The sequence below is a fragment of the Berghia stephanieae genome, chromosome 14 (genome assembly GCF_034508935.2).
Source record: "Berghia stephanieae isolate SIO BIC M18660-M18661 chromosome 14, UCSD_Bste_1.3, whole genome shotgun sequence".
Lineage (NCBI taxonomy): Eukaryota > Metazoa > Mollusca > Gastropoda > Nudibranchia > Aeolidiidae > Berghia > Berghia stephanieae.
The window spans coordinates 13,811,417-13,826,519 of NC_088373.1; the positions used below are offsets into that span (position 1 = coordinate 13,811,417).

Consider the following 15,103-nt stretch of genomic DNA (forward strand, 5'->3'; position numbering starts at 1 on the left):
AAATTTCCACAAAAAAGTATATGAATGCGTGAATAAATTAATTGATAAATAAATGAGTGATTAACTAAAAGAATAAATGAATAAATAGTAAACGTTATAGTATTTTAATAAGTAGGGTGGAAAAACACAATAAAAAGTGATTTAGAATTCTTCTGCCTTCTTTATAATTGGATCGACAGACTCCACACAAAGAATTCAAAGGGATAATAATATATTCGATACAGAGTTTGTGTGCGTTATAATTTATTTATAATATTACGTTGAATACACAAGGAATAAAAAAGTGAACTTGATATATCTTATTCATTGTTATGTCTATTATTATTATCAATTTATAGACTACACATATAGAACACTTGTGACATTCATCGTTGTGGCTCGTGTTATTTATAACCTACACACTCGAGAAAGAACAAAGACGCATAACTAACGCATAATAATATGATCGTTGTGTGAAGCATATTTGATTATGTAATTCTTCTTATTTATTCAAGGAATAGGAATGTGATTGTCATCTACAATATTTTTTACAGTTAAACAACAGAAAATATTTCACAATAAATATAGATACTTTTTACAAACACTATTCTCTGGATTTGTCTCCATTCAGGATTAACACTAGGCAAATGGTAAGTTGATTAAAAAAACAAAAAACAGTTAACTTCCGTACTCTGGAACAACATGTGTTAAGGAAAAAAATATCATCCTTCAAATATCGGTCGATTAAAATTACTCTCGACTTGGCAAAAACCTCTCAAACCTGGGACTTCGTAAGAGTTTTTCTGTCCAAAATAATGGTGTTTTGACAGTTTATGACGATACAGACCAACGAACACACACACACACAGACAAACACACACGCACATACACACACAAACACATAATATGTGTGCCACCGCGTCAAAATGGTAATAATTCTGTTTCCCCCTTTTATCTAAGTCTATGGTCACACTTTTCTGGCTCAAAAATGGGGTTTTCTCTTTTTTTTGGTTAAAGTTTAGGAAACAAAATTCTTCTATGTGAATTCATCCATTTAATTTTGATTATGTAAGGCTAGGCTGAAAATGTAATTTTAGACCTTAGGTTTATCCCAATTTGATACCATTTCGAGACGAAAAAAATATGCCTCTATCGCCTTTTTCATTAAGAGAGCAGTAACTAGTGTGTGGTTCGTCGCCACTGCTGTCCACTCTTAGTACCAAGAAAGAAGATAAATAAATCAGTTTTACGGTCCTGTGGTATGACACTGCCTTCTGATCTGTATGCACGGGTTCGAATCGCGTTGTTGGCGACGCAAAGTTGATTTCTTATGATTAAAACAAAAAAATTACTCCCTTCCGCCACGGCATCATAAGATAACGTCGCCTCGGCATTCCACGAAGGAATATAGATAATCAATCAAACAGGATGTCTGATATCAACAGGAACCACCTATGTTGTCCGCATGAGAAAATTGGGGGTTAATAATTTTTCCCAAGAAAAAAAAAACGAAAGTGCCTGAAGCGGGGCTCGAACCCGGGACCTTCCGGACACAGTGCAATGCCCTAACCACTCGGGCACGTCGCTCCTACTTCTTTTGATAAGGGTCAGGGTATTTACTCACTCACTCACTCAATCCTCTCCGGGCCTGCTGGCACTTGAGGCGATGCAAGGGATCTCCATCTGGTCCTGTCAGCAGCTATTCTTGGGGCCATCTCGAGGGACAGACCTCTCTGTTTTAGGTCCCTTTCTACGGTACGTTTCCAAGTATCCTTGGGGCGCCCTCGCTCCCTCTTTCCTTGGGGTGTCCATCGCCGCAGAGCTTTTTTTTATCAGTCTTTCATCAGGTCTGCGACAGACATGCCCCAGCCATTGCCATCTTCTCCTTTTAATGAGACTCCAGAGATTCCACTTCAGTTCTCGCTCTCAGGTCCTCATTTGAGATTATGTTTGGCCAGAATATCTTGAAGATTCGTCTCAAACCTTTGTTTTGGAATACTTCGAGTTTCTGGATGATACTCTCTGTGATCTTCCAACATTCTGAACAAAACACTCAAGACATTATGTTTAAAAATCTTTATTTTAGTGCTAGAATATAATCCCGTTGCTCTCCAAATTTGTTTGAGGGAAGCGAATGTCTGGTTTGCCTTACTGATTCTCGTTTTGATCTTTGCATTGCAGTCACCATCTGCTGTCAGTACGTGGATTCTTGAATATCTTCTAGAGGATTTCCATCAGTAAACACTGGATCTTTGTTTAATGTGTTGATTCTCCGGACTTGAGTCTGCTTGCTGTTTACTTTGAGTCCAATTGAGCTTGCTATGGTATTTACTGACAATCTCTATCCATACACACGTGCTGAGACGAGTATCTGACCGGCATCTGGTTGTCTCTGTCCAAAAAATAAAATTTTAAAAATTGAGAACAAAAGTGTGATGTCAAAGGACTGGTTCCAATTCATTGGAAGTGTAAAACAACTATTTCGGAGGACTAGATACGACATACCTTGTGTAATTGATTTTCTGGTTTCGGAGTGATGGCATCTTATTATCTAGTCTAAATATAGGCTGGTCATCAATAAAGATCATCCATTCTCGCTCTCTTATGTTTCGTTAGAATTCTGCCTATACATCCTGTTTCTAAAATAGTTTAGCCACCCTTATGATTCATTGACATACACACTTCCAACGAGTTTGAAACCGGAAGAGGAGAAGGTGTGACGTCACGACTTCTCTGCCTGATTGCGCCCCTGAGCACATTTCCGTGTCTCGTTTAATATGTCCAGTCTTCTTGATAATCTGGAACCTCTTGAAAAGAGTTTTTTGTACATTTAGTGGATATTGCTCTATATGAAGGGTTTTATTTTCGTGCTGCTGTTTTAGGCTTAAATAGGAATGGAGATAAACGATGTAATGTTAGGGGTCTCCAGAGTTTGGTGTTCTTGTTCACGGTTGAATGAAAGTAGACGATTTAGATCCCCCTTAGCCTTATAAGCCGTCCGAAGGTCATCAACATGGAACAATCCACAACGTAAACATGGAACAGACGAAACATTATTATTATTATTATTATTATTATTATTATTATTATTATTATTATTATTATTATTATTATTATTATTATTATTATTATTATTATTATTATTATTATTATTATTATTATTATTATTATTATTATTATTATTATATAGAAGAAGGCAAAGGTCTGACGCTTGAACACAATGATGGGTTTGGTTTAATATTGATGTAATGGTCAATAATTTTCGTTGGTTTGAGAGTATTTCCATTACAACAATGTGCCCTGAATATGTTGGGTTGTCAGACCTGCGTATAGGCACACGTTGAAGTCAGTCAACCAAATCGACTGATGCAACTTTGTATTCGACGTTATTCCAGCCAATGTAAGAACAAATTGATCATTGTTTGTTTTTGTTTTTGTTGTTTGTTTTTTTTCATTTTTAGTTCATATTTTTGGTTTGTGAGCTGTAGGCACTTTCGATCTTCAATTTATACCTAAATATTATTGTTGAGACCACTGACTTGTAGCGAAAACACACTTAATTAAAACCAATTGATTGATTGGCTACAAAGGCGCCTCTGTGTAAAAATCTCTTCTCCAACCCCCCCCCCCCCCCCCCCCCACCACCACCACAACCCCCACACCTTCTTCGTTATAATATCAGGAAAATGAAGAACAACTGACATAATAAACTATTATTCTCCCTGGGGTTATTGTTCACTACATTTTAATATCACGTGCTAGTAACTAATTCAACTGTTTGACTTATCTACATACCCGTACAATAGACTAATAATATATTCAATCGCTTTTTAGGCAAATGCCACATCAAGATCATTTCATATCAGCGCGTCTGATGGTAGCTAAAATCTTTTCAGATAAAAACAACTTGATAATTATAACTTGTATATCAGCGAATTTTATCTAGAGTGAGATAATATACAAATGCAAAACATCTTAGAATGTAGCCTTACGCAGTTCGCAGTTATTAGTGACCGATCGAAACCAAGTTGTTTTAGACGTACAAAATACGTATTTTTATTATTATTATTATTATTATTATTATTATTATTATTATTATTATTATTATTATTATTAATATTATTATTATTATTATTTTTATTATTATTATTATTATTATTATTCTTATTATTATTATTAGTATTATTATTATTATTATTATTATTATTATTATTATTATTATTATTATTATTATTATTATTATTATTATTTTCATTATTATTATTATTATTATTATTATTATTATTATTATTATTATTATTATTATTATTATTATTATTATTATTGCTGTAGCAGTTGGAGTAGTTGTTGTAGTAGCAGCAGCAGCAGCAGTAGTAGTAGTAGTAGTAGTAGTAGTAGTAGTAGTAGTAGAAGAAGAAGAAGAAGAAGAAGAAGAAGAAGTGTATTTATCCAAGTGTATAGTTATGTAACGCCCGTACAATGTGATGACAGGCGCTATTATGATAATAATAATAATAATTTTATAAAGGTTCTCTAGTACACTCGACCTAGAATATTATAACAATATAATATATAATATTCTAATTACAATTGAAACGTCAAGAGGCAGTAGACCTCGGGACTAGTAATAATAATATATTAATGTCACATCACATTGTCATTACTTTTTCCTTTGGTCGCAAGGAACGGGCTGGGTTGGGAGTGGGGTGGGGGACTGAAACAAATTGATCATATCTTGATGATTCTGTCTATCCAACAACCCCCCCCCCCCCCCCCCCCCTTTAAACTAAAATATAAGGAGTACGTTAATTATAAACGAAAAGTAGAAACGGATAGAAATCATCTAAATTACAAAGACTTTTTATTCTTCCTCTCCTCCTCCTCCTCCTCCTCCTCCTCCTCCTCCTCCTCCTCCTCCTCCTCGTGTCGTCTCTTATGTTGTAGTAGTAGTAGTGTGTGTTGTATAGTAGTAGTAGTAGTAGTAGTAGTAGTAAGTAGTAGTAGTAGTAGTAGTAGTAGTAGTAGTAGTAGTATAGTAGTATAGTAGTAAGTAGTAGTAGATAGTAGTAGTAGTAGTAGTAGTAGTAGTAGTAGTAGTAGTAGTAGTATAGAGTAGTAGTAGTAGTAGTTAGTAGTAGTAGTAGTGAGTAGTAGTAGTTAGTAGTAGTAGTAGTAGTAGTAGTATATAGTATGTAGTTAGTAGTAGTAAGGTAGTAGTAGTAGTAGTAGTAGTAGTAGTAGTATATAGTAGTAGTAGTAGTAGTAGTATGTAGTATTAGTAGTAGTAGAGTGTAGTAGTTAGTAGTAGTAGTAGTAGTATAGTTAGTTATAGTAGTAGTAGTAGTAGTTGTTATGTAGTAGTAGTAGTAGTAGTTATAGTAGTAGTAGTTAGTAGTAGTAGTAGTAGTAGTAGTAGTAGTAGTATAGTAGTAGTAGTAGTAGTATAGTAGTAGTAGTAGTAGTAGTTAGTAGTAGTAGTAGTTAGTAGTAGTGTAGTAGTAGTAGTAGTAGTAGTTAGTAGTAGTAGTAGTAGTAGTAGTAGTAGTAGTAGTAGTAGTAGTATGTATAGTAGTAGTAGTAGTATAGTAGTAGTAGTAGTAGTAGTAGTAGTAGTAGTATTATTAGTAGTAGTAGTAGTAGTAGTAGTAGTAGTAGTAGTAGTAGTAGTAGTACCTCCGGGCTAGTCCTTTGTCAGGACTGAATAAGCATCATAAAGCACTTCCTGCCGGTAGTAATTAAACCCGCATGCCATTCACTACTAGAGGGCTAGACATATCTGACGTATGGCATACAGAACATTCAACGTTCCCTTATCAGTTGTTTGATAACTGTTATCAGTTGAGTCATATCGCCACAATTATACGTTGCAAAAAGTGTACAATTGACAGCTCTACTCATTATCATCACGTTGTACCAATGGAAATCGACCCGATTTTCTACGCACAAAGAACAGCTGATTTTACTATATCGGCATTTGGGTTAACTTCGTCCTATGGGCAATTTCATCGATTTTTATTAAAGCATAGAATACCTAGGACAGGCACCTGTCATGTGAGGCAAAAGGATAAATTATTCTAAATGTTTTCCTTTGTAAGTTATTGTTTCAACCAATTTGTCATTGTTGTTGTTGTTGTTATTGTTGTTGTTGATGTTGCTGTTGCTGTTTTATTGTTCCTGTTGCTGTTGCTGTTGTCGTTGTTGTTGTTGTTGCTATTGTTGTCGTTGTTGCTGTTGTTGCTGATACTGTTACAGTTCTTGCTGTTATTATTGTCGTTATTATTATTATTATTGTTATTGTTATAATTGTTGTTGCTGTTGTTGCTGTTACTGTTACAATTCTTGCTGTTATTATTGTCGTTATTATTATTGTTGTTATTGTTATAATTGTTGTTGCTGCAGCTGATTTCATTGTGATTGTTGCGGTTTTGTTATTGTTGTTGTCATTGTTGATTTTATCAATGTTGTTTTATTATTTTGTTGTATTTGTTGTTGCGCTCACAACATTGCCATCCGGAAATATAACGAACCAACACACAAAACTATGTGTAACCTTTAACGTTTATAGTCCGGTTTAAAACGTTTAGTGAGAATTACTCATAAACGCGGATGGCAAAAATCAATAACAAAGACCCTAGTGACGTCAATTTCTTTCTATCTACAGGGTCTTGAAGATTTCTAAATTTTGTTTCATACGAATGATCATAGTTGTTTCTATACATTCTATCCTGTCTTTATATATATTAAAGCGAACTTAATTTTCATTGAGACAATGAGTATGGGATCTCCTTTAATAATAAAATTACACTAAAATGTTTCTGAACCTAAATGTCCATTTTATGAGAGGAAAAAAGGAAAAGATTCCCAAAGCACAACTCTAACATGAAAACTGCCGTTTATCGTTTTCCAATTTTACGAATACTGGCGTTTTCACATATTACGAAAACCACCATTTCCCAATGGTACCAAAACTGTCGTTTTCCAATATTACGAACACCAGCATTTTCACATATTATTATGAAACCCGCCGTTTTCCAATAGTACGAAAACTGTCGTTTTCCAATTATATAACGAGCACCGGCGTTTTCATATATCACGAAAACCGCCGTTTTCCAATATTCAAAAACCCTGTTAATCTTGTAACTTAACTTTTAACATGAGAATTATATAGAGCAACATCCAAACATGCCCGAAGCGATTTCAAGGGGTACCAGCTAACAGAAACACTTAATAAATAGAACGAGACATAATGCCGTGAAGGGGAAATTTCATTTTTTGTTCTCGATAGAGACAACGCTATGAACTGCCAGGTACTCATTTACACCAGAGTACGATCATGCCACAAGACCACACACCCTAACAAATCATGTATCTCAACTGGTAATCAAAAGGGACTTGGGGGGGGGGGGGGTCTGTTCTTCTCTATCCCCTCTCTCTCTCTCTCTCTCTCTGTCTCTCTCTCTCTCTTTCAAACACCCACACACCTTCTCTCTCTCCCTCTCCCTCTCTCTCTCCCTCTCTCTCTCTCTCTCTCTCTCTCTCTCTCTCTCTCTCTCTCTCTCTCTCTATTCTGACCCCTCTGGCCATCCAGCAGTGAAAAGGTAACTTTTATAATTGGTAGGTAGTAAAAATAACGTGAATAATCCTTTCAAAGGTAAGCGATCAAATAGAAGGAACGAAGTTGACGTCACTCAACTCTTTGCTATTTTTAGACAGCCTGTTAGTGATGAGTTCTCACTAAATTTTATCATTCATTCTATAAAAGTTAAAGGATACACACCGTTTGGCGTGTTGGTATGTTCAATTTGTCTGGCGATTGTTGTGAGTATTTTACCTAAACGCATGGCATGGCATCAATAATAAGCTCCGTTTAATGTTATACAAATCGGGACAAAACTCCGTTTTCAAGACTCTTATTGATCTGTTGATTATATTCTTACCCCACTTTAATAAACTTCTCTTGTTTGTACGGGAATTCACAGAGAAAAAGACGAGCTGTACAGAATTGCCCCAAGTTACCATTCTGCTTGTCGAATAATTAATGATAGCAATGGCGTAATAAACCTAGCCTGCTTCAACTCACAGATAGTTTTATTTTGTGGGCGGTTCTCTTCATAGCGTTAGGACGTTAGGTTGTACACGAGAGAGAGAGAGAGAGAGAGAGAGAGAGAGAGAGAGAGAGAGAGAGGGTTTGTCTCTGTGCGTGAATGTGTATGTGTGTGTGTGTGTGAGAGAGAGAGAGAGAGAGAGAGAGAGAGAGATAGAGAGAGAGAGACACATATAGATAGATAGATAGATAGATAGATAGATAGATAGATAGATAGATAGACAAGGATAAGAGAGAGAGAGAGAGAGAGAGAGAGAGAGAGAGAGAGAGAGAGAGAGATGTTATCAAATTTGTATTATAATGTGGTTTGATTGATAGATGGCTGGATAGTTAGACAGACAGATGGACATATTAATAGGAAGACAGATTCAGATAGATACAAATTTGGATTTGTTAATATTCAACCTGCGTATCTTGTCAATGTTTCGCCAAGACAATTTACATTATAAATTCCCTTCTGGATTCAAATATGGATGAATGCCAAGATCTATTGTACAGCTGGGCTACTACAAAAACTAAAGACTTGTTGGCTACTGACAAAATAAACTAAATAATATTGTCAAGCGCATATAGTGAGGTGAATCAAATTGTGTGATTTATCAATTTATTTGATGTAAATAGATTGTAATTGATTAAATAATGAGTAGTCATTGACTTTTGAATTAAACGCAGGTCAGACATCCGAACGCATTTATTGGTCTAGTTTAACATCGTTGTTATAAATTAATTATTTTTAAAATTCCCTTTATTCATTCCGTTGGGGAAATTTGTCTCTCGGGTCTATTCCAGGGGAAGACTGGAATAACCTAGGCATCAGCCGTAGTGCAGCGCCACAAATTGAGCTAAGGCGAAGTGACTTGCTCAAGGCCACACAGTTCAGCGGCGGGTGATCGAACTCAGTACCTTTCGGGTACGAAGCAAAAATCATCCTATTGAGTTACGCTGCCCCCTATGGACTGTATTCTGCGTCATTCTTTTGAGATTTTCAATGAGCCCATAATGAATTGGTTTTATCAGACCTGCAAATGATTGAATGTCAAAAGCCATCAACGCCACGTCCAACATTTATGACGAATAGAATCAAAATGATATTATGTTCGGGATGGTCCCAGTCTACGTGCACATAATATTTGACTTACTTGACTTATGCCTCTTAGCTCCTGGCGAAGCATAGGGTCGCAACAGCACTCTTACCATCTTCTTCTGTCCTTGGCACAGACATTTGCCTCAATCCAGGTATGATTGGAGACGTACAAATCTTGGTGAAGGCTTCTCCTCCAGGTCTTTTTCGGACGACCCCGATTCCTCTTGCCCTGCGGGCTCCATTCGAGAGTCTGCTTGGTTATGTTCCGAAGGGAATGGCCAACTCATCGCCACTTTCTGCCCCTGACCTGGACATCCATTTGCTTTTGGTTTGTTCTTGTCCAAAGGTCAGTGTTTGGAACTTTGTCAAACCATTTTAACTTGAGGATTTGTCGAAGACAGCAATTGACAAAGTTTTGTATCTTGGCTGATGTGGTCAAGGCTGATCGCCAAGTCTCTGACCCATAGAACAGGACTGCTTTAATATGAGTGTTAAAGATTTTAAGCTTGGCGTTTGTGGATATACTGGAAGCTTTCAATATTGGTCTCTATATTGGCGGGCTTTCTTGATTCTCTGAATGGTGTCTTCATCAGTTCCATCTAACTGACTGACTTTGCTACCAAGATATGTAAATTCTCCGACATCTTCTACTGCCGTTCCAGAGATGGTAGATTTGGGATACTTTTTTTGGCAGTTATGCGTATTAGTTTTGTCTTCTCTTCACCAATCTTGAGACCAACTCACTGAGCTTTTTCTTCCAGGGGGCATGACTTTGTTCTGAATGCCCTATAGGCGGTTGAGAGAAGGGATAGGTTATCTGCAAATGTAAGGTCTTCAAGTCTTTTTGGGAATGTCAATTTAATGCCATTGTTTGAGTTGCCATGTGCTGTCTTTGTCATCCAGTCCAATAACACAAGAAATAGAAATAGCAAACAGCCTTGCCTCACTCAATTACAATTTTCGGATATCAGACCCTCAAATAAGTACACGTTGATCCCACTGCTTAAAATTCAATTTATGCTTTAATTATAGAAGTTGAATATTGATAAATGCCTTTATTGAGGATTACACATTTTTTTCTCCTTTTACCTTTAAGACGATACAAAATTCAAATTCTGATCATTTTGACATTAATATTAGATTTTTCTCTACCCAGTCCATTCCAACATAATACCGTTTTGGAGACGTACACAACTTGGCGAAGGCTCCTCCTCCAGGTCTTTTTCGGATGACCCCATTTTCTCTTGCCCTGCTGGCTCCATTCGAGAGTCTGCTTGGTTATGTTCCGAGGGGAATGGCCAACTCATCGCCACTTTCTGCGCCTGAGTTGCATGTTTTTAAAAGTCTGTCTGTTCAATGGCGTCATTCAACAACATCACTTTGTGTTTGTTATTTTTAATGGTATCCGTCTGTCTCAGAAGGCAACGGAGTTTTTAGCACCTGTCAACGTCAGCGCCTGTTGTGGAAGAACAGGTCGATTTGGTAAAATTGTTTTTTTTTTAAAATTGAGCTTTATATAGCGCAATAACCACTAAATGTGCTCAAAGCGCTTTACAAGGGGTCCCTGGTCAACAGCAACATTTAACATATAGGACGGGACATAACGCCTGTTAGACGATATTGCAATTTTTGGATAAAGACAACGCTGTTAACGGTCAGGTACTCATTTTACACCTGAGTACGGTGAGAGAATGTGAGTAAAGTGCCTTTTACAAGGACTCAACTATGCACCGAGCGCGAGGCTCGAACCCAGGACCTTCCGATCCGAAAGCGAGTGTCATACCACTAGACCACATAGCCGCATTTGGTAGAGATGCAGATCCTTTTGCAGTTTCAAGGGCCGAAATGTTGTTTGTGTTTTATGTGATAATCACATTTACTCACTTTATTTTTCTCTCCATCTTATTGGCTCAATTAGGCACCGCTGGGTATTGGTTAAAATGTCCCTCGACTGGTCGAATTTTCTAAGTTTTATGGGGGCTTTTGGCCTCCTATGGTGGATGAAGTTGTCACGTGTGTTGTGTTCTCTTTCTACATATATTATTATTATTATTATTATTATTATTATTATTATTATTATTATTATTATTATTATTATTATTATTATTATTATTATTATTATTATTATTTTTATTCTCATCACATATTATTATTATTATTATTATTATTATTATTATTATTATTATTATTATTATTATTATTATTATTATTATTATTATTATTATTATTATCATTATTATTATCATTATTATTATTATTATTATTATTATTATTATTATTATTATTATTATTATTATTATTATTATTATTATTATTATTATTATTATATCCTCTTCCGGGTTGCTTTCTGTATTTGCCTTTAAATTAAATGAGGTTTCTTGGTTTTGTCCTGACCTTGGCCAGGATCCCTGACCGAGAAGGAAACAATAATAATATTATTAGTATTAAGAATAGTATTTGGAGATGGTATATTTATTCCCCTGTTTTGTGAACTGATAAAGGTGCTGTTTTGAATATATTTTGTAAAATTTGAATGAATTCTTTTCGCGGGATCTTGTAGTGGTATCTGGATAAGACTTTTAGGTAATCTCAAACTGAGTATCCTAATAATCGATGTTCTTGGAATCTACTTCTATTTCATATTTGAACCAGTCAATCTTATTTTTTCTTGGGTGCTAAGATTTATATATACTACCTAATTTTCGTCATTTACACTTGTCCTGAATTGACCTAATTAAGCCGTAAAACCTTTTAAAACACAAACAACACAACTTTATCAATGCGAAACGTCAAAGATCTTAAACGTTTATAGATAGAATGAAGTTGACGTCACTCAGGCCTTTGTTATTGCTATTTGCCGTCCATGTTTATGAGTAATTCTCACTCAACTGTATAGATAGAACGAAGATGACATCACTAAGGTATTTTTATTGGGGTTTTTTTTTGCCATCTACGTTTATGAGTAATTCTCACTAAACTGTATTAAACAGACTATAAAATTCAAGGTTATACATAGTTTTGTGTGTTTTTCCGTTATACTTCCGGATGGCAATGATGTGAGTTTATTAGCCAAGCGCACACTATTTATCGTCTGATTAATACAATTAAGTGAGAACTACTCATACAAATGGCTGGCTAAAAACAATATCAAAGAAACGAATGGCGTAAATTTCGTTCCTTCTAGATAGTGTGCACTTGGCTAAGAAGCCCAAAACATTGCCATCCGGAAGTATAACAGACTAACACATAAAACCGTGTGTAACCTTAAACGTTTATAGTCTGGTTAATACAGTTTAGTGAGAATTACTCATAAACGCGGAGGGCAAACAATAATAACAAAGACCAAGTTGACGTCACTCGGGTATTTGTTATTGTTTTTTTTTTAATTTTTTTTTTTGCCATCCACTTTTATGAGTAATTCTTACTTAATTGTATTATCCAGACTATAAAAGTTCATGGTAACACATAGTTTTGTGTGATGCTCCGTTATACTTCCGGATGGCAATCAATTTGAACAAATATAGTTTGAAAATACACATTCATTTTCTTTGGCCAGAAAACTCGCCATTAAAATATCGATCAATTAGAATAACCCTCAAGTTGTCAAATCTCAAATCTGGGACTTCGTTGAAGACTTCGCTAAAGTCCCAGGTTTGATAGTTTTTGACATGATGAGGCAGGGTCAATTTAATCAATCAATATTTCAAGGAAGAGTTTTCGGGCCAAAGTCTTTAAGATTTGTATTTTCAGAGTATGGACGACTTGCCATAAATGTCTCTTGCAAGTTTAAAATGCATTGCATTGTGTATTGTGTTGAACTGCAATTGGATTCAATAGTCTGATGTCACGTCGCCCAGCAACGAGCAGCTTGGTTCTAAACAAATTACGGTACTTTTTATTCTCCACGCTGGTGAGACCGTTTTCACGTGTCATGTGATCAGAATCTTTAAAAAGTCAAAACATGATCAGATGTATAATGTTTTTCTCTGGACACACATTTATGCTCGTCGGAGAAGTATATCATAAGGGCATCCGTCATTTTCCCGATAGTTTAAAACCAGTTACTAAGTTCCTTTGCGTCATTACGAGGGAAGTGACGTCACGGCTGTTGAAGGCTATTTCAATCATTGTTGGTTTTTTTTTTGAGGGTTTTACGGCGCTTGCAACACATTAAGGTCATATCAGCGCCAGTAAAAAGGAAGAAAATGGGATAGTAAAAAGTTCTAGAATTACAATTAAAGCATCCAAGAAAAGGTAAGACAAAGGGGAATTTGTTCAAATAGGGAACAGATGTAGATTCCAAGAACACACTATCATGCAAAGTAGATCACCTAAAGTCGTCCAGACAGAAGCACAGGTCCCAACTAAGAAGAATACACTCAAATGTTTACAAATCATATATAATACATAGAACAAAATATAATACAATGCATAACAGAGAGATGATTTACATCAATCATTGTGTGAAAACATTGAGATAAATGCTTTAAAACAGGAACCAATTGTTCGGGCTGAGACTGGTGTCCATGGTAAAAAAAAAAGAAATAAACATAATAGAGCCACTGGCCTGTTGTATGTTTTGGTTTTGGTTTTGGTTTTGTTTTCAAAAAAATATAAAACCCATACCCATTTTAACTGCTATTTTGACAGATTTGATGATAGATGTCCAAAATGACAACTGAAGATTGTGAAAGTAATGGAATTTCCAATTCTTGTGAACACAACCTGAACGACAACAGATGTTCAGAAAAACAACAACAACAACAACAAGAGCAGCAGCAGCTACAACAATTGCAAGAGAATAACAGTAATAAAGACAACAATATTATAGATAACAATATGTCAACCGGAAACGTTAATAATTCGACCCGGAAACGGAGAAATACGTTTGATGGGATCAAAGCTCAGGAGAGGTCAACAGCGGAAATGGAAGAAGAGGATATGACGAAAGCGGAAGTGATTGAATCTCACATCCAGCATGCAATATCGCAGACATGGGTCGTCCCAGATGGCGGGTGAGTCATGACTTTTACTATTTGATTAATTATTTCGGCAAAATTTGTGGCTTTTGTGCATTTCTTCTGGTCTTTGTTATGAATTATGATGTGACTTAAAATGTGAAAATAGTTCAGCCATCAACTCCCTCCAATGACTTGTTAATAATACATACAAACAGGCCTGGTTCAATATGGTATTTAGAATCTCGCCATTCGAAGGAAATCATCCACAAATTTTGATTCATTTCAAACACTTTAACTACAATGTATTCTCAAATAATATGCAAATTATAACTTCAATCAAAGATATTGGTACTTAAATATTCTTATTGTATGAAATTTAATTGTACATAATTTTAATTGTTTGGTATGCCAATCTAAAAGATGGGGCTATGAGGTCTTGTGGTCACTTTCGGATCGGAAGGTCCTGGGTTCGAGCCTCGTTCGGCGCACAGTTGAGTCCTTGGAAAAGGCTCTTCACTCACATTCTCTCATCGTACTCAGGTGGAAAATGAGTACCTGGTCGTGAACAGCGTTATCTCTGTCCGAAAAAATTGTAATTTCGCCTAACAGGCTTCATTACCATCCTACATGTTAATTGTTGCTGTTGGCCAGGGACCCTTTGTAAAGCGCTTTGAGTATGTCTAGTGGATATTGCGCTATATAAAAGCTCAATTTTTAAAAAAGATGGCGCTCAAGAAATTGTCGTTATAGGCCGATTTATTTTCTAAGTTCTTTCGTCCACAACTGTGAGTGTATAGCTAGGTATAATCTTTAAAGAAACAGAAGGCTCAGCCTGGTTATGTGTCTAGTGGTTTGACACTCGCTTTTAGATCGGAAGGTCCTGGGTTCGAGCTTCGCTCGACGCATAGTTGAGTCCTTGGAAAAGGCTCTTTACTCACATTCTCTCGCCGTACCCAGGTGTAAAATGAGTACCTG

The 15,103-nt window shown here is 35.9% G+C and overlaps 1 protein-coding gene across 1 annotated transcript in view; it reads left to right on the top strand.

Moving 5' to 3' along the window:
- Positions 1-15,103, top strand: part of LOC144959674 (monocarboxylate transporter 14-like) — a 36,075-nt gene that overhangs the window by 622 nt on the left and 20,350 nt on the right. Inside the window, exons 2-3 of the mRNA XM_078892351.1 lie at positions 495-629; positions 13,818-14,182. Of these exons, the coding sequence (XP_078748477.1) occupies positions 13,830-14,182 (353 nt within the window). The 5' untranslated portion in view covers positions 495-629; positions 13,818-13,829. The remainder of the gene's footprint in view (positions 1-494; positions 630-13,817; positions 14,183-15,103) is intronic.